The sequence below is a fragment of the Rhea americana genome, unplaced genomic scaffold, assembly GCF_003343005.1.
Source record: "Rhea americana isolate MKP2758 unplaced genomic scaffold, rheAme1 scaffold_37, whole genome shotgun sequence".
NCBI lineage: Eukaryota > Metazoa > Chordata > Aves > Rheiformes > Rheidae > Rhea > Rhea americana.
In genome coordinates, this window is record NW_028186501.1 from 5026402 (window position 1) to 5049229 (window position 22828).

The 22828-nt window shown below is 43.9% G+C and overlaps 1 protein-coding gene across 1 annotated transcript in view; it reads left to right on the plus strand.

Annotated features, from left to right (window-relative positions):
- Positions 1-20154, plus strand: part of SPOCK1 (SPARC (osteonectin), cwcv and kazal like domains proteoglycan 1) — a 311992-nt gene extending 291838 nt beyond the window's left edge. Inside the window, exons 7-11 of the mRNA XM_085312830.1 lie at positions 5582-5698; positions 11752-11973; positions 13301-13363; positions 17874-18011; positions 19054-20154. Coding sequence (XP_085168956.1) covers positions 5582-5698; positions 11752-11973; positions 13301-13363; positions 17874-18011; positions 19054-19244 — 731 coding nt within the window. The 3' untranslated portion in view covers positions 19245-20154. The remainder of the gene's footprint in view (positions 1-5581; positions 5699-11751; positions 11974-13300; positions 13364-17873; positions 18012-19053) is intronic.
- Positions 20155-22828: the final 2674 nt, after the last annotated feature.

Consider the following 22828-nt stretch of genomic DNA (forward strand, 5'->3'; position numbering starts at 1 on the left):
GCTTTTTATTTACTTTAGTTTTAAAGCCTGTTGTGATAATGCACACACGTACGGATGCAATTATACCTTCCCTAGAAGAAAGAAGATGTAGTGATGTTTGTCAGAGAAAGCTGATTACAGTAACACATTTTCTTCTTAAAAGAAGAAGAACATAAAAATGACTATTTAGTACAAAAGATAAGCTTTCCTGCTTGTGAGCCAAGCAGGAATCCAGGCTGGTTTCCGTCAGTGCGCCCGCTCCCTCTAGCTCCACGGAGAGGCGATGGCTGAAATTCCCGGCCAGCGGTCCGGAGGACCTCTCTCGCAATRTTTTCCATTTCCTATCCGTAGTACGTGGTTGCTCACCTAGATCGAAAGACATCGGTGCTGCTCTGTGACAGGATGTTTGCATAGTTTTAAGCAGGACGCTCAAAATCAGCGACGTGTTTTAGGATAAGCGATCACTTTCGGAAAGGGGCTGTGTTCACGCTGCTGCTGCTTGGGCCCTGCATCGCTGTGTCTGTGACGCCTCAGCTGCCCAGCCGAAGCTTCGGCTGATGCAGTTCCTCCCCGGCATCTTGTCCCACGTGGCACTTGGGAGCTTTTCAGGATACGCATTTGTGCGAGTTGGGAGTCGCAGAGGTCTCACATCGGGTGCAAGGCTTTCAGGCCCACCTTGCCTAGCCCTCTGCCAAAAGGTGACCGTTGCTTTCRCTTCATCAAGAGCTTTTTAGTTTAGATTTTACTACAGTGAGGTTTAATTGATGCTAAAAATACTTCATTGTGGGACAGAAAAAATAAAAGCTGGTGTTTAGATCATATATACAGAATACAGAAAAGTTAAATGCACTGTAAAGATTACCTTGRTTTCTGTTTTGTGCTTTCCCTAATTATTTTTACTATGAAGTATCCTCTGCGTGTGCCTGTGTGCACACGTATCCCTAAGGAGTTTCCGGCTGAACTGTGTCAGGACAGGCTTCCTTTGCATGGAACRAGGACTAACTTTGAAGCAGCTGAATATGTATTTTTTAAAGCTTTGCTCTTTTATTTTGCATTTCTCTGCATTTACTGTTCCCTTTCCTCTACAGTGCAGAGACAGCTGAAGCTAGCCTGGCTCTCAGGGACTGCTCACATGCTGAGCGTTAGCAGTTGGAGAATAGGAAATTTGCTCCTAAGTCTTTACCTAAGAGACTCATTTAGTGTTGTAAAAGAATAATATGTGTTCAGATGACCAATCCCTCCACATATAATTGGTAAAAATATATTTCTGTTTGCAAGAACGGTGATAATAGCAACAGTAGCAATGATAATGCAACAAACACATGCTGAATAGATGAGTGATAATAAAGAAGTCAAAGGGTAAAAAGCAGATTGCACACATGTTCTYTGCATCTGATTGCACAGCTTGCTTTCTGGGAAATACACCACTGAGTGTGTCCCTGCAACCCTTTCCTGGACAGTACAGACCACTTGCTCATCATGCAGTACCATCAGCAAGCTAGACATTAATGCAGTGATGTACTTCCTTAGTACTGGGGCTTGTTTAGGGTTAACTCCAGTATGAATTACAAGCCTTGTTTTGTTAGTGGTAGATTTTGCAATATTGTTTTGCTAGGCTGGAGTGAAACTGTGATGTGAGAAAGTGTTCAATATTGATTTCCTCTTCTACAACTAAGTTCAGTTTTAACATTGATTTCTGGCACTGGGCACTTTTGAAAGTCTCTCTTAAAGAATGAAATTAAACATCGTACTGTGAATTTTCACCACCTATATATATAGATTAGTATCTGCAGAGTTGAAAAATTCCATAATGGAAGCACAGCCTGTAAAAACTTGAGCCTTAGCAGCATGCTAATGCCTTTCCATTAGGTCAGATTAATGTTTTCTGTTGAGCGAAAATAGRTATTTAGCAACATCACTTTCAGTTTGTTAGGAATAAATAACTGCTGGACCAATTGCTTTATCCTTGGGAATAAATTGGCACTTTCGGTGCTTGCTGTTAAATCATTTCTGCAGGACAGCCAGAGCATCTGCAGCGTCTGATGTGGGGATGGCAGCTGAACGTGGGAGCAAATATATCCTCCTCCTTCATATATCCTCCTCCTGTATTTTCCCCTTTTTAAAATGTGCAGGAAACAAATTGAAGCCAGATCCTTTCATCTTGAAGAAAATATACTCCACAGTCAAAATGCATACTTGCACTGGGAGWGTCCTTCTCCCAGTAGGAGCCCTAGAGTGGGTGGTGACAGTTTACTGGAGAGATTGCAGTTGCTAGAGCAGGGTGATGGGGAAATGCCTCCTTTGGGGTTTCTCTTCGTCCCAGTTTTTCTTAATCAGTGCTTCAAGTCATGTTAATACCCTTAYGGTTTGCAACCTACATATTCTCTCCTTACAGTTCTTCAAATAGCAACAGAGACCCATTATCCCATCTATTCCTCCTACAACCTTATTCTTCTCATCTGATAGCTGTTACTTGAAACATATTAATACTAAAAAGGTACCTTCGCACTGCATTTCTCATGCAGAAGGCTCTTAAAATGCCATACAAGTTAAACTGATGCAAATTTATATATGAGGATCTTAGATGTAGGACTCCTCAGAGCTATCCTTCCTAATTGTTTGATGTGTAACTAGTGGGCTGTACGACCGGAAAGGAATCATTAAGTGCCGTGATTCTCGGATACCCAGCCGGAGGCTGGACCTGCCTCTGCGTGTGTTAAACACATGCCCTCAATATYGAGCCACTTTGAAGTGCCTCGAATAATATGTCCCTAAATAAACCACTTGAGAATGATTAGAGACTTTTGAAAGTGTYGATATAGGCTCCTATATCAACAAATAAAATGCGGTTCCATTAGGTAGGAAGGTAGACGCTTTTTAACCATGCACAGTAGTATTAAAATGGAATTTAATATGAGAAATGGAAAGCAATACTTCCTCCACTTTAATGTTCAGGAGAAAGCAAGATCGAGGGAATTAAATTATTTGAATTGAAATTTAATCAGAACCACGCGTTAAATTTTTGTAGTCTTGTGAAGCAATTTATTATTCGCTGCATATTAAAAGAACAGTAGGTTCTTGTTTTACTTGTAAAACAGCAGTGACTCGGCTGAAGAAAGAGCATAGCCCTGAGCGAGAACCCTGGCAGAGTATCCACCACTGCTGGATCACCCGTAGGGGACACACGCAAGAAATACTGCAGTTATTTGGGAGGAGAAAAAAAAAAAAAAAAAAAAAACTTCCAGTGTGCCAATAACGCCCATGCTGGGGCTTCCTGTCAAGTCAGGCTAACACTGAATTGCAGAAGAAATCTGCCAGGTTAGGTGCATTTTGCAGACTTTGAAACCAAGTGAAAACTTGGCCGACTTTATTTGAGGGAAGTTAGGGAACACTCACTTGGCATGCTCTGCGGTTTTCCTTTCCAAAAGTGACTTTCAAAGGACAGGACAGGTACTTGTCAGAAGGAAAGGAAAAATACTCTCTACTTCTAATTTTGAAAGATGGTATAATTGCGAGTAAATTCTTCCCCTGAAAGTACTAGTGAAAACAGGGGTTTAAAAAGGGGACTGTTGTGGTCGCTCATGTTCCTGTCAAAGCCTGATAATGCTTAGAAAAAATTGGTGTCCAGTGGCAGTTTAAGGGGGAGTTGCATCTCCCGTCTCATGCAGAAGAAGCATCTCCCTCACGTCTAGCCTATATTTAGGTACCCATCTCCCGTTGAAATTCATGTGTGATAGAAACCTCATTATCTTTCTGAATCTGCCCTAAATTCACAAAATATCGTATCATTCACTCCTGCCTCAAGCTAGCTGGTGCCTGAATGCTTATTACCTGTAAAATTAGTTTTCTTCCTACCCTCTCACCCCATCAGGCAGCATCTCCTGCCTGGGGTTCGTTAGTGCCAGGATGGTTGGGCTCGTTCTGGTACTGCTGGTGGTGTGACTCCTCCCTGGCGGAGGACCTCAGCCGGGAGGGACAGGCTGCGGATGGTACGGTGTGACGAGTCTCTTAAGGCAAGACGGTAAGAGCCATRAGGTCATGGAGGCCTGAAAAATATTATCCCTGTACGATTTGGTCTTAAGCTGCAAAGATAAAACAGTATACAGYGAGCAAAATATATGAGAAATGTATTATTATTTAAGCAATATACTGATTTATAGATATGTTTAGTAAAATGTATTTTAGTTATAAATATATTTCATTTTATTACACAAAATTGAAGTGTGAGTTTAAAAAGAAAAAGTGATAAAAGCCTTTTCAGTAATGTGAGCCACATTAGTGTTAATATTGCTTTGTCTTCCAGCTTTTTTATGTTAACTGTTTTTTTTTCCCAAAAACTTCCATCTTTAAGACCTGGTTTTCCCTTACCTGCACTCAGCCTTGGTAGAATAGTGATTTTCATAYGTTTATTTTTAATAGGAAAATCTATCAAAGTCTTTTAGCATTACAACCGAATGGGAAAATATCTCCCTACCTTTTTCTCCTCCAAACCCAAATATGCTAAAACACTTAGAAAGCCCTGTAGCATCTTATTTTTAGCTTCAGCATTATTTTGGACTGAAAAAACTCGAAACCAGTGAAGTTGCAGCAAGTTCACTGCAGTCGTCAGAGCAGTGAGTTTAACCTGGGAAGACGAGCGGTGGGACCTGATCTTCAATAAGCTGGTGGGAGGAATATTATAATGTGCAGTGAATTGGAGAAGACTTATTGTGCCTTACCCTGTGCAGGATGTCAGCCCCTATTGCATAAAATCTTGCTTTGTATTCCCAGAAATGGCATTTAAAATGTAGAGCGAGTACACAGCAGGAATACTAAAATGGTCTGAGCGTGGTAATTTCAAGCAGCAACCAATAGAGAAACAAGAAGACTTTCTGACAGAAACCAGTGACTAATGTAACTTTTTTTACTTAAAAATATTTGCTTTAGCTGGACATTAACCTCTTCGCAGAGATTTCTGGAAAAATTAGATATTTGGCAGTAAAAATTCATGAAAAAAGGAAGCAGGGAGTGCTTTAACCTAGCTAACAAGAAAGAACTGACAACCTTCGGAGGTGACAAGTCTCATTTGCAGCAGAACTAGAGCAACATGACAGTTTTCTTTTTTATGTATATAAAGGAATATATATAGACAGATACATACATACAGATATATATATATATATCCTATCAGTGTGATAATAACCCAAATGTGGCTTATAAATTATTCCTGGTACCATATTSAAGCAGTGTGTCTAGGCAAGTCTTCCCTCTCCCACTCGCATCTATTAGCCTGGGGTATTAGGTGCAATCCTGAAAGGCGAGAGCAGTTAAGCTGAGCAGTCCGTAGCTCCGGCTGAGAACCCGCGGGYTGGCGTGGGAGTCGTTTCTTCCATCACGGATCGTGTCAGCTGCTACAGAGATGCTTGAGTACAACTCAAATTCATTATGACTTACAATTTCTTTTTAACTTGCATGCTTTTCCCTAACCTTCTCTTTTCCTTCGAAGCTCTTAATAGCAAGGACTTTGCAACTATGAATAAATAATAGTTTTCTAATAGAATATTCGGAGAAAGATTTTTTGCTAGTGCTCCTGACTGAGTGGGTTTCTGTGTTCTCCCTCCAGCTTGCACAGACAAGGAACTGAGGAGTCTCGCCTCGCGACTAAAAGACTGGTTCGGCGCTCTGCACGAGGATGCAAACCGTGTCATCAAACCAACGAGCTCGGAAGCAACGCAAGGCAGTAAGCAGACGCCTTCCGCGTTGCACGCCGGGCGTTGCCGGTGGCTCCGCAGACCGCGGGAGCGTGCAGCTGAGCTCAGCACTCCGCGCTGCCGGGTTGCAGGTGCCTGCCAGGACACGGTCGTGCAGGGGACCTGCTCCTGCAGGTAGCTCCGCCGGTTTCTAGAGGAGCTGCAGTCGCTGTGCTCTCCCTGCCTCAAGCTGCTTTCAAACCGGCAGTGCGAGGCCSTGAGACCTTTCCAAGTTAGGCAGGCAAATAGCTTGGTCTGAAGGCCGTGGAGGCCACATCTAGACTTGTAAATAAAACCGCTCAGGGACTTTTCTCAAGCCCTGAGATTAAGTGGCGTGACATAGTTCATGTCCATACAGCTAAACTCCGTGACCAGGGTCCCCAGCAGAGTGGCTGCATCCAGATCATCTTTTGGGGATGGRCCGTGGCCTGGGCTCACCCCCCAGCCTGCGCCCACTGCCTGCCGCAGGGTCAGTGGCGTGAGGCAAGACCCGGGCATACAGGCACAGAGAAAATTACGCCAATGTTGAAAAAGACTCCCTTAGATTTTAATTTGCGATTTCTAGCTAACAAGTTACATAAGATAAAGAATAATGAAAATATCCATGCCACAGCCACAGAGCTGGAATAGTTAAATGGTGCAGAAAGCTGGAACTGCATGTACAGAGAAAAGGCAGGCTTATCTGTTGCGTCCCAGGTATGTAATAACACCTTCTTAGCATCCATTGATGCTTAAAAAAAAAAGAGAGAAAAGAAAAAGGAAGAAGAAGAAAAAAATGGATAGTTTAGAGGACATTTATTCTCTCTGAGCTGAACCAATATGACTGATTTTGATGTCATTTAACCACCAGGGAGGGGGAGGACTCGGATAACAGTGTCAAAGGAGGCTATGCTCATCAGAGAGCAGTGCAAATTTATTTTCCATAAGGACTCATAGTCCCAAAATACTTGGGCCTCTGCCTTGCAAAGTAGGATGCATGAGTTTTAWCTAGGTGTGTGACTCACCTTCACTTCACTGCCCTAATTCAAGCCTGGGTCTGCACAATATGTCAAAGGCTTCAATCAGCTGCTCTCTTTTCCTTCCCTTGTCAGATGTCAGTGGCTAGTTTCTGTAGTCATTTAGGCACTTTCAATAGTCATTTATTTTCAACAAAGTCTATATCTTTGAAGCAGTATGTCCTATTTTTCTCTTAAACACTCCTCTGAAAAGAATATTCTTATCATGCAAACGAAGCTGAACAGCAGTGCAAAAAGGCAGCTGGGCWTGCAGCTAATCAGGGCTTCAAGATGTGAATTCATTTCAGGCCCCGGCGTAGGAAACTCCAGGGACAGGAAACCGTCTGAAGTCCTCTGGGCCCACAACCACATGTCAGGAAGATGTTCCCTGTGCAGATGACCCAGGGGCTTCTCATGAAGAGCTTAGCCAAAAGCCAAAGACCAAATTGATTGCTCAAGGATTTTTTTGTTGAAGCAATTTCAGTGAGAAAAACATTTCTGGTAATTCTGCAGTGTTTGCTCTGATTCACGGAGGAGCTGTTATCTCTTTTTAGGTTGGTTTGATTCCTGGCAGCTTTTATCGGAAAGGCTGCCTTGATGATCTTAAACACTTGATCTCAACAACGTTCATTTTTAGACTGTTGACTTAGTTTGGCACATATTCTTGTTTTCTTACGTGTCAAAAAAAAAAAACCCTTTATGAATTAAGATGCTTAAATCTTTACTGAATGCCACAAAACTTAGGCTTGTTTTTCTTTTTAAGAGATTGCATCACTATTCATGAATTAATCTGCATGTGCCAAATTCTAGAGCCCCGATTTTCTCTGGTAGCACTGGAAATATGCATTGAGTAAAAACAGCAGGCTTTGGCTTCCTCTTAACTTCAAACATTTGTAAAAAAGGCATCTTAAATGGGGCTCAAAATTCAAAGCAAAGTTCTCAGACCTAAATGAAAAAAACATTCATGTGAATCCTGGCAAACAGGACACACACAGCTCTGGAAGTATGCTGTGACATCCCAGTCACTCTTTTTTATCACTCTGTGTGTATTSCCCTCCCCACCAGCTGATCGCTTCATTAAACTGAACTGGTTTGGTTATGCCTATAGTGTCTTAAAAGGCATCTGCATCCTCGAAGTAATCCATTTGGGGTATGCCCCTGTGGCAGTAAAAGGGAACAGATGGTGGGAAGTGATGGCTAAGATGCCTCAGACATCAGCTGTCTGGAGAAGGTGTTCCAGCAGAGATTTCTCTATGCTACATTAAATTTTCAAGATGCTACTGTGAGTGTAAATAAGCTTTTTGAAAATGTATTAAGTTCACCCCCAGGTGAAGAAAAAAAGTTCACTTTTTTTTTTTATATATATATATATATATACTCTTTTGAAAGGAAAGGGATAAGGGCGAGTCAGTGTTTCAGATCTCAGACCTGCATTCAGTATGCTGTCTGCTGGACCCAAACGAAGCACCGCTGGCCAGGAACGCTGTCTTCCACAGTCTTTATGCAATTGAAGCCACCTCAATAAATAATGTTAACGTGAGCAACTCAGGGACATGTTTGAAATAAGAAAATAATAACACTAATTAGGTACTAAGATCCAATTCAAATTGCTCCAGAACCTGTTGATAATTCATAATGTTCCTGCATTGTATCTGGATAGTCTCTGAGTGGCGTGGGAGCCTTTTTGGTTGCAGTGGGAGTTGTTTTTATTTTAATAGTGATCTGTAAACTGCAAAGGATGCTTTCCATGGAACATTTCTTCTTCTGCTTCTTATATTTTAAGTGATGGAGAAATTAGGTTAATTATTCCCCCATTAATTAAATTGTAGTATACTTTAATAAAATAAATCTGACTCATCATAAGTCAGCTCTTGAAGGGAGAAAAATAATTTTATGTGCCAGAAGGTCTGTTTATTTTTGATTAGGAATTTAACTTAAAGTTTTTTTAGCTTAATTTCCTTTTAATTCAGCAGGGGTGGAGGTTTTAGGTATTAATGGGATTATTGAAACTTTAACATGGCTTGAGTKCTTTCCCGATCTGCAGCGAGTGAGAATGGTGAGGCCACTGAGCAGCTGTCAGGTGGAAGGAGAAACCTGATGGTCGCAGTCCAGGCCCTGGCGAGCAGGTGTCCGACGCAGAGCAGGCGCCGCCACGTTGACACTAATTGGCACCCTCGTTGGCAGTCCCTGCGGAGAGCCGCAGGCAGCCGGGACGCAAAGTTGCTCCCCTCTCCCGTCTCTAACTGTAGTTACTGCAGGGCTGAATTGAGACACAGGAAGCTGCAGAAAGGATCTCGCTGAGGCTGCTGTTGCACCGGGTCCTCTGCGCTCAAAATCCAGCTTATTAACCTAAGAACATTGCTGGTTACAGAACTGCGGGGCGCTCGGGGCGCTGGGTGGCAGAGAGCTGCCAGCGCTGCTGGGCTCCGCTGCAGGCGCAGCAGAGCCCGAGGCGGTTCACAGGCGGCAGCTCTTACCGGGAGACGAGGTGAAGCGGAGGTAGCGGCTGCTGTGCACCTTCACCCACGTGCCGAAGGAGAATTTAAAGCGTGAGCCTTTTCGCTGGTGGTAACTAGCTAGCTAAGGGCTTTCTGTCGCACCTCTCCCTGTAATGTTTAAAGGCTGRCGGACCGTGCAGTCTGATACGCAGCACTGCTTAGCAGCGCAGCCCCTTAATAAGCTCCCTTATTTATAAGAAATTAAGATCACAAACTCTTCAGCTAATGTAATTAAGTGTCTTCGTAAGAGACCTCTCACGCCTGTGTCTTTCATACGAGCGCTGATGTTACACCACAGAGCAGCCTCTTAGGCGCATCAGTGGCTCTCCGGTGACCTGCCCAGACGGCCCGGCTCTGGGGGCGGGCTGCTGTTGTGCCCCAGGGTGCTGTCGTCCATGGAAGAATGCCCAGCAGGGAGGAAAGCGTGAGTCAAAAATAATCCACGCACGCTATCGGGGACAAGTTCATGGCCAGATCTCTGCATCGACCCTCACCAGCAGGGAGGTGACCGGTGGACGGCTCAGGGGCTGAGCAACATGTACTCTGCAGAACCAGTTGCATGAGAGACCTTGCAGCAGGACATCCCACAACGTGGCATGTGGGCCATCCCTCGAGAGGACATCTGCCGATGGAGGGGACTCAGGCACAGTGCACATATGCACAAGGCAGAACTTGCCATATGAGCMCTGCTCCTCTGCACAAGGGAAAGGCGAAGTTGAGGGCTCTTAAATCTTTTGCCCACCAAGAGATGCACAGTGACCAAATCCTGCTTGCCTTCTTCAGATGAGTGAAATAATTGAAGTCAATAGTCCTAATTGCTTCAGCAAGGCGAGCAGGCTTCCTCCCTACATCTATTCATACAACCTTTTTCACTGTGCTCGAATTTCATTAGATAACATTAGAGAGGATAACAGCACAAAAATGTGATAAAAAGTTCAGCGTGATCTCTGTCTTCCCTGCCTRAGCTGCCTCTAGCCCTAAGGAAATGGTGTCACCCTCTTCCTTTCTTAGCGAAGCGTGTGTTAGGACTGACATGAGCCTTCCCATTAGTTAACCCTTCTGATCATGCCTCCGTGTTCCCTGACAACCCTCAGCCATAGTGACAAATGGAAAGCACAGCTTCCAGCATRAAGCGCTGCCCTCCCTGGAATTAATCCTTAAAATAGCAGGTAGGCTGCAGAGCTTGGGCAAACTGTCAGCAGGACRCCAGCAGCATCTTCAGTTTGGCTTTAACAAAGCAGCATCTGGAAATGGGRCTTGACACTTAGAGCAAGTCAGGCTAAGCTTGACCTCTTTCTGTGAAAGCAGCATAGAGAAAAAGCCCATCAGTCTGCTCCAGGTCACCCGGAGCAGGCTGAATAGTGCACAGGCAGGTTCACTGCAGGCAGCCAAAGCAGCATGAGTGCAGGGTGCCCAGGGCGCAGGGTTCAGGTGCCTTCCAGGCACGTAAATCCCCAGTTGGGGTATTTGTGTTTCTGAGTGCTCGATGGAACCAGTATCCTCATTCTCAGGTTTATTAGCTCTAGACTACAAATACACTTTCTTGCATCGTAGCTAATTTCGAAATTAGTCCATGTTTATACCAGGCTTTCAAAATACYGTGACTGTTTGAATTTATAATGCCCTGTCTTGTTTGTGCAAAAAGGCAATGGGACTCTGTGGAGGCAGAATACGGGAGTGTGCATTTCTCAGATACGGTGTAGGTCTCCCTRTGCATGACTTGGTCTTGCAGTGGTGCCGCTGCCTGCTGCAGTCTTTTAAGGACTCAAGTTATTGAAGTGAATGGTGATGGTTTCCAAAGTGCTAGAAGAGCAGATTCCTGTTAAGTCACAAAATCCTGGAGCAAGAATTAACAGTGCTGGTGTGGCATATGTGAGCAGGAGCTGCCTCTCGTTTGCATTTGCACTGGTCTGGATCTCCTAGCTGAGCTCTGTGACTGCTCAAGAGTGGTGCAAGCAAAAGAAATGCTCACTCACGTCCCTACCTCGCTCCCCCCAGGAGTTTGCAGGCCAGAGCTCAGCGGTCATTGGTCACCGCAGGAGGCAGGACCTTAAGGAGGGAAAAGCTTAGATGAGAGGTGGGAGGTGAGAGCAAGCTAGGAAAGAATTTGGTCAGGGAACTAGTAACAGGTCTGGGAAGCAGCATTTAAATTGCCTCAGCCTAGTTTGAAAACAGTGGATGCAGCCTTTTCCATCACATTTCAGTTTCTTGGAATAAGACCAACCCACTTAGGACTGAGGATGGGGAAGAAAATATATGTGACTGAGTGTTCTTTTGAGTAAAAACAACTGTGAATTAGAGTAATCAGCTCTGAACCTCAGCCCTTCCCATCCCCTGGCTGGAAAGAGGATGAGTAGTGTTGTAGTCTGTAGTCGTGTTCGAGTTTTAAGCTTTATTCAGGTAGTTGTCTTAGAATTTGTTCTGCATTGGGCAGGTCAGGTCAATGTTCAGAGTCCAGCCAAAAAAAGCCAGGAAGGCTGCAGCGTGGCGACGATGCCTGCACACTGCGTACGGTGATTCACACGGGGATGTTTGCCCATCTTCTTCTAGGATTTGACACCAGCATACTACCGATTTGTAAGGATTCCTTGGGCTGGATGTTCAACAAACTTGACATGAACTACGACCTGCTGCTGGATCCCTCGGAGATCAGTGCCATTTACCTTGATAAGTATGAGCCATGTGTCAAGCCTCTCTTCAACTCTTGTGACTCCTTCAAGGACGGAAAGCTTTCCAACAACGAGTGGTGCTACTGCTTTCAGAAGCCCGGCGGTGAGTTGTTCTGCTTTGCAGCGTCAAACTGATTCGTGATGCATTAGTGGAAATTGCTGAGGTTGCTGTAATTTTATAATATTCACATTTAATAACGTGTTTTAATAAGCAAAATCAACATTTAAGGCTAAGTGGTTTTATGTTATCGCTGTTGTTTGTTACCAGTGCTTATKCCAGGCAGACATGCATATCCTCACTGGAAGGAGGACAATAATCCTTTTAAATATAATTAAGGGGACACTCAAGTGAACAAGGAGAAGACTTGAAGCAGCCAACCTGCAATGTATAAATCCCTAAAGGAGATGGGTCTGGGCTGGTCAAAGTGCTGAGGATCCCTGGCAGGCAGTAGGGACCTTCAGCTCCTCCACCTGTGTGAAAGCAATATGGACATGCTCAAAGCTCCCGCTGGGTGCCTGCTGTTAGCAATACCTCTGAAAATGCTGGTGTCCTGTGCACATCACTCAACTTGTTTGTCTGCAGAGCTAATTCCAATGTTTGCCCAAACTGGTAACACTAGTTATAAGCTTGGAGTTTTGCGCCAAACAGAAGTACTAGTCTCTCATGCATTGCATCTTCAAAGTTATTGCTGGCTTAACATAAATGTTTCGGAATTGTAATAGTTCAGGTATTTCAGTTTGGCATTTTCAAATGACTGTATTTTCCAGAGCGTTGCATCTAGCTTGACAAGAGTATCTGTCCATTTTGGTTTCTTTTTTCTACAGTTATGTACATATATAATAATCTGGAGGGTGAGGGGGTCAAAGAGAAGTTGTTTTGGTCTTCCTGTGTTTAAATTTTGATTGATTTGCTCTTAAGGACAGTTTGGTGACTGATAGCTACATTAAAAAAAGCTCTTTATCATTGGTATAAAAGGCCATTGTGTAACAATGTTTATTGTCACAGASGAACTATATTAATATCCCTCAGCGGTTAAAACAAAGAAATAGAAAGTGCTGGCACACACCAGCTAGAAACAAGCCCTACCACTAATACAGAGCTCAAAAACTTGTTTTCTTATTAATGGAGGAATTTGTCTGTTAGCAAATCATAAATTACAGAGTCGGCATTACGTCAGTTTGGTGAAAAGAGGAGAAACYGTTTAACAATGAAAGTGGCCCCAAAAATATTTTCAACTACAGTGTATTGCGATTTTTTTTTAACCAGAAGAGCTAATGACACAAATTTGTTTTGCAGTACAGGATCAGCATATGGGCCTGTTTCATTCCCAGGTGTACGGTCACCTACCTTTCGTGTCAGTAGTGAGGCCAGTCATTAGAGAGTCTGTCCCGCACCATCTGGAAGCTGATTCTCATMCTTTGTATTTCAGGTCTTCCTTGCCAGAATGAAATGAATAGAATTCAAAAGCTAAGTAGAGGGAAGAGTCTGTTGGGTAAGTTYGATTCCTTGACGTTCATTTACCCAACTAATTAAAGTTTCTGTGATTATTGTAACTTTCTGTGCAGYAATAGTGTTTCAATTAGAGACTAATGTTTCGAGTGGGGAACGTGCACCGCAGAGTGTAGCCTGGCACCAGGAAWTAAAATGGAGGATGGGATAGCAACGTACAGCACAGCTAGCTGCAGGTTTGGGGCTGATTTACAGCCCTCCAAAAATGTAAACCCTAGTCTGCACCAYGCTTGAGAAGCTGCCTTGATCACCTGCAAGGCCAACACTAAGTACAAAGTCTGCTTGATGCTCAGACCTCCTGGTTTTGGTTGAAGGYGGCACAGTGCATGGGCGATGAGTTCATGTCATCTCCCAGCTACGGTGCAATGCGTGCGTTCCTCRCGGTTCAAGTTTGTGTAATTACCCTGAAAAAATTTTTCAGTGTACTGCTCCAGGTGTATGACACTCAGACCCRAGCCATGAAAACAGGGATTCGTGTTGCCTCATTTTTGACATCTCTGCAGGATGCTCCCGTGCACYGAAACTCTCCCTTGACTACTGGGAACCTGACCTGATTCATCTCATAACATACWGGATATCTAAAATTAGGTGGAATAATCCCCCATATGGCGTCGTTCCATTTAATTGATGAAAATTCAGGTTGTTAAACTGGGTTATTTTAATGTAACTAATTCCATACCCTAAAATTGCACAGTGTTATGTAGGCTGGAGCTTATGTGGTGTTATCTTAGTGAAGTTTCTGTCCCAGTGTGTTTGTGTACATAGTGCCAAATCACGTGAGGCATCTCAGCACACACTGAAGTCTGTTTGTTTATAGAAAGTACTGAATCTAGCCCCAGGGGAGCCCGGTGGACCACAGAAGCGGGCTGTCAGGCCCATCATCAGGAGCTCATCTTCAGTTCTTACAGCGTCGTTAGCTGCCGCGCAGAGTGTGCATGCAACAGTCTCTGGCAAAATGCATCTCCGAGTGTCGTCTGCTTTTCAGGTTGCTCCCAGATTTTAGTCTGTTTATTCTGGATACCTGTTAGCAGACCCAGCAAAGAGCTACTGCAAAGCTCATCTTTGCCAGACCCTGCCATTCCCAGAAGACGGAGCTGTTTGGCCTCCAGGTTTAGGCTGCCTTAGAAACTACCCCGACCTGGATACTTTGGCTGAAAATCAGAATAAGCGTGCCCGGGAGGTATGGTTTAGTTCTGTCACCCATTCACAGGATGTTTCATAAGAAGTTTCAGAGCTGCTGCTCCTGCTGCACATAGCTGGGGAAGCGACGGGAGGCCTGATCACTTGGTTGTGTGTGCTCTAAGTTCAGAAACAAGTCAGATTGTGCTCTGGCTATCCCATGTTTGTTTTATGCTCTGCTGTTATTTGTTGTATGCCATAAATGTCATCTAGGTTGAAACATAAGTGCTTTTTTCTAGTGCATGGGAAAAATGATGACTTTGTTGCAGGTAGTACAACATGCAGGCAGTTCTGCCACATGGCACTGGGATCTGATTGCAGTATCAGGACTAAAATGACAACATAAAAGCAGCAAAAATAGTCCCTAACCACAAATACAAATAACTTCTAGTCAACTGTTAAAAAAGGGGGGGGGGGGGATAAAACAGGTTAAGCTCAACAAACCAGTGTCTGGCATAGGTTGTTCCATGACCTAGAAAACCATACAGAGGGGATCTCTTTGGTTTACTCACTCACTTGAAGGTCCACCTGCATAATGACACCTGTCTGAGATTTTAATCTGATTTCATTGCTTTTTATGCAGGGGAAAACAATGTCTTTTCACTGAGTTGCAAAATCATGCAAATGAAAAACAGAACACGCACATGACAAAAACACTGCTTGTAGCAACAAGAAAGATTGAAAAGGGATGAATATTTTCCGAAGTTAGTGCTTAATTATTCTCTTTCCTTCTCCATCCCTGACATATAGAGCACAAAATTTACATTCTGGACAGTACACAGGAAGAAGATTTCTGTGAACTCATATCCATTGATAAAAAGTGAGGACTTTTCTCTATATATTTTTCAAAATGCGTGACAGTTGCAACAAAGTACTTCAAAGCCATTGCCATTAGATAYGTTGAATTTGGAGACTTTCAAATAGTCTAGCATCCCAGGGGACTGAATTAAAAAGTAAACAGCACTATTCATCTTTTCTTACGAGATTTATCTAGAGTACAATTAACTGCAGTGAATGTACTTCTAGGACATGCAACTGTGCAGCCTGATAATGCTTCTCCCACATCACTAAGATGATAAATTTCCCTTCCCGTCACTATTTTCTTCCCTATCAGCCCTATGAATTCAACTGGCATAGTAGCTAATACAGGAAGCTGCAGGCTGGCTAGCACTTGATGCTGTCCGGGTTTTACCTGTGTGCTTCGCAATCCTTCACGTATAATTATTCTCCCTATGTTTCCTGATGAAGGGTAYAGTTATATATGTAGGGAAATGATGCAAAAAAGAGATAGGGACCTGGATCTTGAAAGAAAATATAGGTGTAGCAGTGCTGTTCTACTTTACGTGGAATAATTAAATACTGCCTGGGACAGAGAGAGACAGGGGAAGCGTGATGCACCAGCCTGCGGCGGTTCAGAGAGGAACGACTACCAGCTCACAGCGCTGAATGGAGAAGCTGGTGCGGCAGCAGTCCTCGCGACCGAAAGCGCCGGGGGCGCAGTAAGCCTTGGAAAGGAAATGCAAACCTCTTGTCTTCCAAGCTCTGCAGATGTTCTCTGATGCCAAACCAAACTGTGGCCTGAAATGTTCCCGCTCTCTGGGGTGCTTGATTGCCACCCTCCCGATGGCAAAGCTTGTAGCCAGAGCTTGTTTCTCATGCACGTAGGGCCTGATTTGCCTGGGACTTAGCGCATCGGTCCAATACTGGCTCCTAGTGATACTCCKGCCTCACCAGATTGTCACCGGCGCCTGATGTCATGGCAGGGACATGCTGTGATCTCTGCGCTGCGGTGCCTGGCACATACTGCGGCATTAGCGTGCATGGCTAAATATTTAGAGCTCCAGCGCTGTATGTGCGCGCGTGAATCGGCACAGACTGCCCCTGCCGAGGGAGCGGACCTTGCGCTCTGCGCTGGGGCCCACAGCGCGAGTCCCTTCAAACCAGCGGAGCCGAACGTGGGCGTGCTGGCAGTGAGCCTGGCCCATCAGTTTTTAAAAAAAATCTATGTTTTTTACAGCCAGTGTGGAGCGTTTTAATACCCTACATGAACCACAGTGAAGCTRTGCAAAAAGGCCTGTTACCAAAGAAGGGGAAAGGTTGCATTGCCCAAGGAAAAGCGAAAGGATGAGACAGTTTAAAATACAGAGGCTGGTCTCCACCTGCCCTGTAACACCACTTGGGTTCACTGCAACAACCGTTGCTGGGAGCCTGGGAGTTCCTGGGCTGCTGCCCTGTCTGTTATATAAGTAATTTCCCAACATTTGGGCAGTGCTTTTTCATTCATTCTTTTTTGTGAGAAATGTAGTGAATATAGCCCCTTTGACGCATGGGCTATCTGAGGAGATGCTGTACACATGGAGTTAACTGAAATAAGGACTGTGTGACCAGTGAATCGCTGGCATCTCTGACAAGGGAGAAAAATACTTTGTTAAAAATCCTTTCAGACAACAGAGTCTGAGGCAAGGGTGAGATTTTGGGTTTGTTTTTGTTGTTGTTGTTGTTGTTGTTGTTCTTTTTGGTCCCACATTTCAAACTGAAGCAATTAGCAAAGAATGGAAGGTGGCTGTACTGACCTCCTGGGGGAATAAAGCTAACTCCTCTCAAAGGACGGGAGGATTTTTCTTACTGAAGTACATTTGCTGTGTCTGCTGAAGATGGTGGGAACAGTAAAGCAGGTTTCTCCTGAGAGCTTGGCTGCCGGCAGAAGCTCAAACGGGCCACGCTCTGGAAAGCCAAAGAGGACTGGTTTGATTGTGAGACAAATCCTAGGACTTCAATCTGAGGAGGTATTGACTTCTTCCAGTCTTGGTGTGTCTCACCGAAAAACTTGCGCGTTGGGTCTGTTTTATACACAGGAACTTGTAGTAAGTCTGAAGCGGTACTTGAGCGTYGTACAAATAGCAGATGGCAGATACCTTCCAGGGATAATTACAGTATTGCTGAAAGACGTGATAARCACTGAAGGAGTGCAAACGGAAGGGAAACGCGGAATTAATGAAGTTCTGGGTAAGATTCCAGTTGGGAGGAAAATGTGTAAGAACAGGAGTTAAATCAGAAAGGGGGGTTGTAGTAATATTAATCACTGMGGGACAGACTGAGCCATGAGTGGTTGGCACTCCATGCCATCGTGCTCCATGGGCAGTGACCAGGCTCGCTGCAAATAATCACCCGTACTTTCTTGCCCCRGCTAATCACATGTGCTTTCTTGCTGTTGGGCCCTGAACATTGTAACGATCTTCGTGTCAGTGAGCAGCAGGTTCATAGTACACTGTGCGGAGGCACGGGTTGCTGATCATACCGTGTGTTTTATTCAGGTGTTTTCATTCCACGCTGCAATGACGAAGGTTATTACAAAGCAACTCAGTGCCATGGCAGCACAGGGCAGTGCTGGTGCGTTGATAAGTACGGGAATGAGATAGCCGGCTCCAGGAAACAAGGGACGGTTAGTTGTGGTGAGTAATGATGTGCTTTCCTCCGATAGCAAAGAAATTAACRCTGTTGTAAGCCCTGCCATTGCTGTAAGATCAAGCACGATAACAAAAAGTGACAACGGGGAAAACGTAATTACCAGTGTTCAAAGTGGTCCTGCGTTTTGCTGTTCATGATACAAATGGGGTCTTGATGCACATGCTGTTTCTTTGGACTGTGGCTGCACGGCAGAATTAAGTTGGCAATAACCACTGATAAGAAGATGGTTTTGCTACGGGCTTGGAGAATGTAGTAGTTGCTATTAAAAGATATGGGATTGTTATGCAGAGTTATTAAATATATTCTGTATATTCTGGAATACACATTTACAGGGCTTTCCTTAATATTGCCTCTCCCAACAAGGAAAGCTTAACTGTATAAAATTTTATAAACTAACAACTAAGCCTGATGAAAATGCTGTCTGATAGTATGATATCGTGTTCACAGTACAATCACCACCTGCTGCTTATACCTAGACCAACGAGATTTAAGTGGTATTCCTTCAGTGTGTTTTAGTGATGATTGTAGATGCAGCTCTTCTTATTCCAGAAGGAGTAAGAGAAGCCAAGGTCTAGAAGGTCAGAGGTGCCAAGGGTTACATCGAAGGTGTTAGGCTCAATAGCTGCATTTGCAGGAATGTGCTTTAAGCACTCAGATAAAATCAATCTGCAGAATATTTTTAGCCTGTTCTACTTAGTCGTGATAGGCTGAAAGTATTTGCGAATGGGTGACTATTTTGTGGTCTGCATACATGTGAACAGAGTTGATACTCGCCTAAAMCAGTAGGTCAAGTCTCCAGGAGGCAGAGGATGCATAGTTTCTTAGGCAATTAATCTTTTTGTCGTAAAACAATATGTATTTATCCTTGTTCAGCGTGAAAATTGAAAGTTATTTCATGAACAGCAGAACCAATGAATTTAAAAAGTGCAAATGGCAGTAGCTTAAACTACAAGGGTAGTGATGAGTGTTGATCAGAGGGCTTTAGTGTTGCGTGGGAGAATGACCATTCCCTCTTACCTGTTTCAGAAGAAGAGCAAGAAACCTCAGGGGATTTTGGCAGTGGTGGATCTGTTGTGCTGTTGGATGATTTGGAAGAGGAACCTGAAGCAGCAAAAAAGGACAAAGAAGGAAAACTGAAGATTCATGTAAGAGCAGCTAATGAAGATGATGAAGATGAAGATGATGATAAGGATGATGAAATTGGTTATATATGGTAGTGCCCACCATTCTGAGGACTCACATTTTGCACAATATTGCAAGTCACATCATAAGTCTGCAATTGTATCTGAGAGTACCTGGCACAAATATTCCCTCTCTAATCAGTTTGGTTTTATATAGTGTATTTAATTTTGAAGACAGCTTTTCTTTTTTTCCCATCCAGGACTGTTTGGAATACTGTTTTTGTTCAGCTGGTTTGGGGGATTCTTGCTCTATCCACAGGGGCAATGAGTTTTGTTTCAAAAACATTTCATATCTTAATCCTCTCCTGCACAGCTCATACCCTGCGAAGGAAGAATCACAGAAGGGGCTCAGCAAACCAGTAAGAGGCTTAGGAGCCCGTCCCATGTTATGAGCCTTAGAGAACTTGTATCGTAAATGGTTACCTGGATCATATCAGAAACAGTTATTTTTTCTTTCATGAAGAAGGAAAAGCAGGTGCCTCATTTCATAGTCTTACCTGTTACTAAAGAGTAAGTCAGTTTAAAGTGGAAGGAAGCCTGCTTGTGGGCTGTTTTCCTTACATTTCCTGAAAACGGCTTAGTCCAGCCATCAGGGCAGGTGGTGGCAAGACTTCTGCTAGATGCCGAAGTGCAGGGCATGCCACTGGTGCTGCCTCGCTTCTTTAAGCGATAACAGGCTGGATCTAGAGAGCTGCTGAGAACCTGCAGCTGCCTTGGCTCCAGCCCCACGGCCAGGGGACGTAATTCATCTGCCTTCCAAAGTGTTTGAGGAAAAAGCGGTTTGCAAATCTGTAACAGCACGGCCATCTCCTAACTAGCTGTTCTGCAGCTTCTACCTGAACTCATTTGCACTACGCTTTGCACTGACRTGGTGCAGAGCTGCCCCTGCTTCCTGACTCCCGCCCCGCCTGGCCCTCGTCCCTCCTTCAAAAGCTAAGATGCTGTCAAAAATAATAAGCTGTCATTTCTTTATTTTAAACAGCTAATATTTATTTGGCCTGTTCAAAAAAGCAAGTCAAGGTGGTCATGCTTCAAAAGCATAAACCCCCTGCTCAGTATGGTGAGCTCCACACTTCTAATACGTACCCGTAAAAGAGAGGAAGAATATTAAAATGCAATCTGTGATTCCCTCAGCATATCCCGTATATTCTTAACTCTACAGCAGTATCACAGTGCATTGACACTGAGTTATTTGGGAGGTCCTCTCCCCTTGCAGTTCTCTGACGCAGGAATGTACCATGGTGATCGTTTGTTATTTTTTGCTCTTTTCAGTACCAGGAAGAAGGGGACAAGCCAAGGAAAGGAATATGTGTGAGTGCAGGCACATTTTGGGGGAGAGTAGAGGTTGTTTGTTTTTACTACATAAAAGCTTTTAGGAATAAATTTACCYTCAAGTTAGAAAGATTTACCCTCAAGCTAGTAAAAAGTAGGTGGCTCACCTGGTCCATGGCAAATGGGAGCAGGCAAATCCCAYGTCACTTGGCAGGAGACACTTTCCAGGGATCCCGGCCCAAGGGAGGCGGTCCTCGCCCTGTCCGCAGTCGGCGCGTGCGGCTGAGCCGCCCCGAGCTCTGCAGCCCGTCTCGCCCGCCGTGTCGGACCTGTGCCCCCAGCCATGAGCCAAAAAGCGATGCAGAAAGGGATCTCTTGGTTCGGGGGCTGCAAGTTGCAGGAGCTCACTTGCTTTCTCCTCTTTCGTTTCCTATTTGTCTAGATTAATAACCTGAAAACAACAACCAAGGCTGCACGAGTGTTAATGCAGAAGGATGTGTAAAATCAAAAATCTTGAGGCATTTGTTCTGTGTGCTGTTTTGCACCGCCGTACGCACCCAGAAAGCTGCCTGCACAGTCGTTTGTGGAAGGCTGGCAATTCACCCTGCTTCAGATCAAATCCCTTTGGTTTCTCTCCAGCTTTTGAAAAGCTATTTAAAAATCACTGTGAGCTATGTGGCACACACATACCTTTCCTACTTGCTTTTCATAGAAAATTATGCTGACTTGCAAAAGGAGCAGACACAACCAGCATTTCAGTTTGCCTAAATAGTGTGTGTCTGGGGGAAACCGGTAGCTTGCTTCTCGCCCATCGTGGCTAGTTTCATTCTGGCAATTTGATAATTAAACCCTTAGTTTCTGGGTCTATCACTGYAGTCACGTGCAGGACGTACCCCTGTGCAAGCACACACGCGCTCCCCGAAACCGCGGCTTGATACGCTCAGCTAGGTTCAACTCCAGCAGGGGTTAAAGAGGCAAGAAACGAGTCCCATCTGCCTGGACGCAGAGCTCCTCTGGATCAATCCTCCTCCATTCCTCATGCTTCTACTGGGAGCTTTGTAAAGCATTTAATTTGCTTCCTAGTTAATTTAATGCCTTCCCCCCCCCTTTTTTTTTTGCAAAAACAGAATTTCCCATCTGCATCAAATCACTGACCTTCCAAACATTTTGTGTAAAAAAATGGAAACAGAGATGTCCCATTCCTTTAGAGACACAAACTAATTTTTAATTGCATTTTCTTTTTGTATTAGAGACTATGAAATACTGTTAGACCTTGCTTTATGTTTCAAGGTGTCCTTTTAACTGCTGTGGTTAAATCAAAATCTCCTTGCGTTCAGATTTCAGCACAGTTGGGTTTTTGGGGTCACTCATGGCCTTTGCTGTGAACACAAAGAATACTTCTTTTCTTTGCCTTTTGTTAAGCTAGTCTGAATCATTCTTTTAAGCCATTTGAAGTGTTTATTTAATATTTATTCTACAGTTTATATTGAAAATGTAAAGTTTATATTTAAAACTACACTGTTTGTTAGTGAATGCTTCTCTCTGCCTTGCCAGCCTAGTCCGTAGTCTCAGTGTACATTTCTGGCATGGGAATATTTTGATATTAGAAGTTTTGTAGCATTTTTCCCCTCAAGCAGCCGATGACGTAGCTCTAAGGTCACCACTTGATACAGACCACCAGATTGGCGCAAGCTTCGCTCCCTACATTTGTTGGCTTTTATTGCAGTCCCTTCTGTACGCCATTGGAGTTCCTTTAGGACACAGACTGCTTTGTACAGTTACTATACATCCAAAAAAAAAAAAAAAAAAAGCCCTTTCTACAGTAGGTGGGTTTTGGTCTTTTTATACTTTTCTCAATGCTGTTGATGTCCGGTCCTGTTAAATGTGTAGAGCTGTACGGAGAGATCCAAATATTCCGTGTTTCAGTTTGATGTCCCTACTGTAGCTGGATGTAGACTATCATAGTAAAAGTAGAACTGCATAGTAAATTCTGAATGCTTTTTCCATAAGGAGTTAACTGGAATGTGAACATTTTGCTATCTTTGGTTAACTGTAAAGGCTTAATTGTAGTCTGAAATAGTTGCATTTTTGTCTGTCTCAATAAATTTTAATTTGTCTGCGACTCGCGATTGCCTGTCTTGAAATTTATTTAACTTCAGGGATCAAAAATACTGCTTGAGTCAGCGTTTTAACCACGCATGGAACCGAGTAGCCTTTTATATTGCAGGTTTGTACCTCTGCTCAGTGTCAGCTGTAATCTGTGGAGCTGATGTAAGGGCTGGGGAAAACCATGCTTTAAAAGCTGGTATGAAACCAAACTGAAAGCAATGACTGGAAATATCAGAACT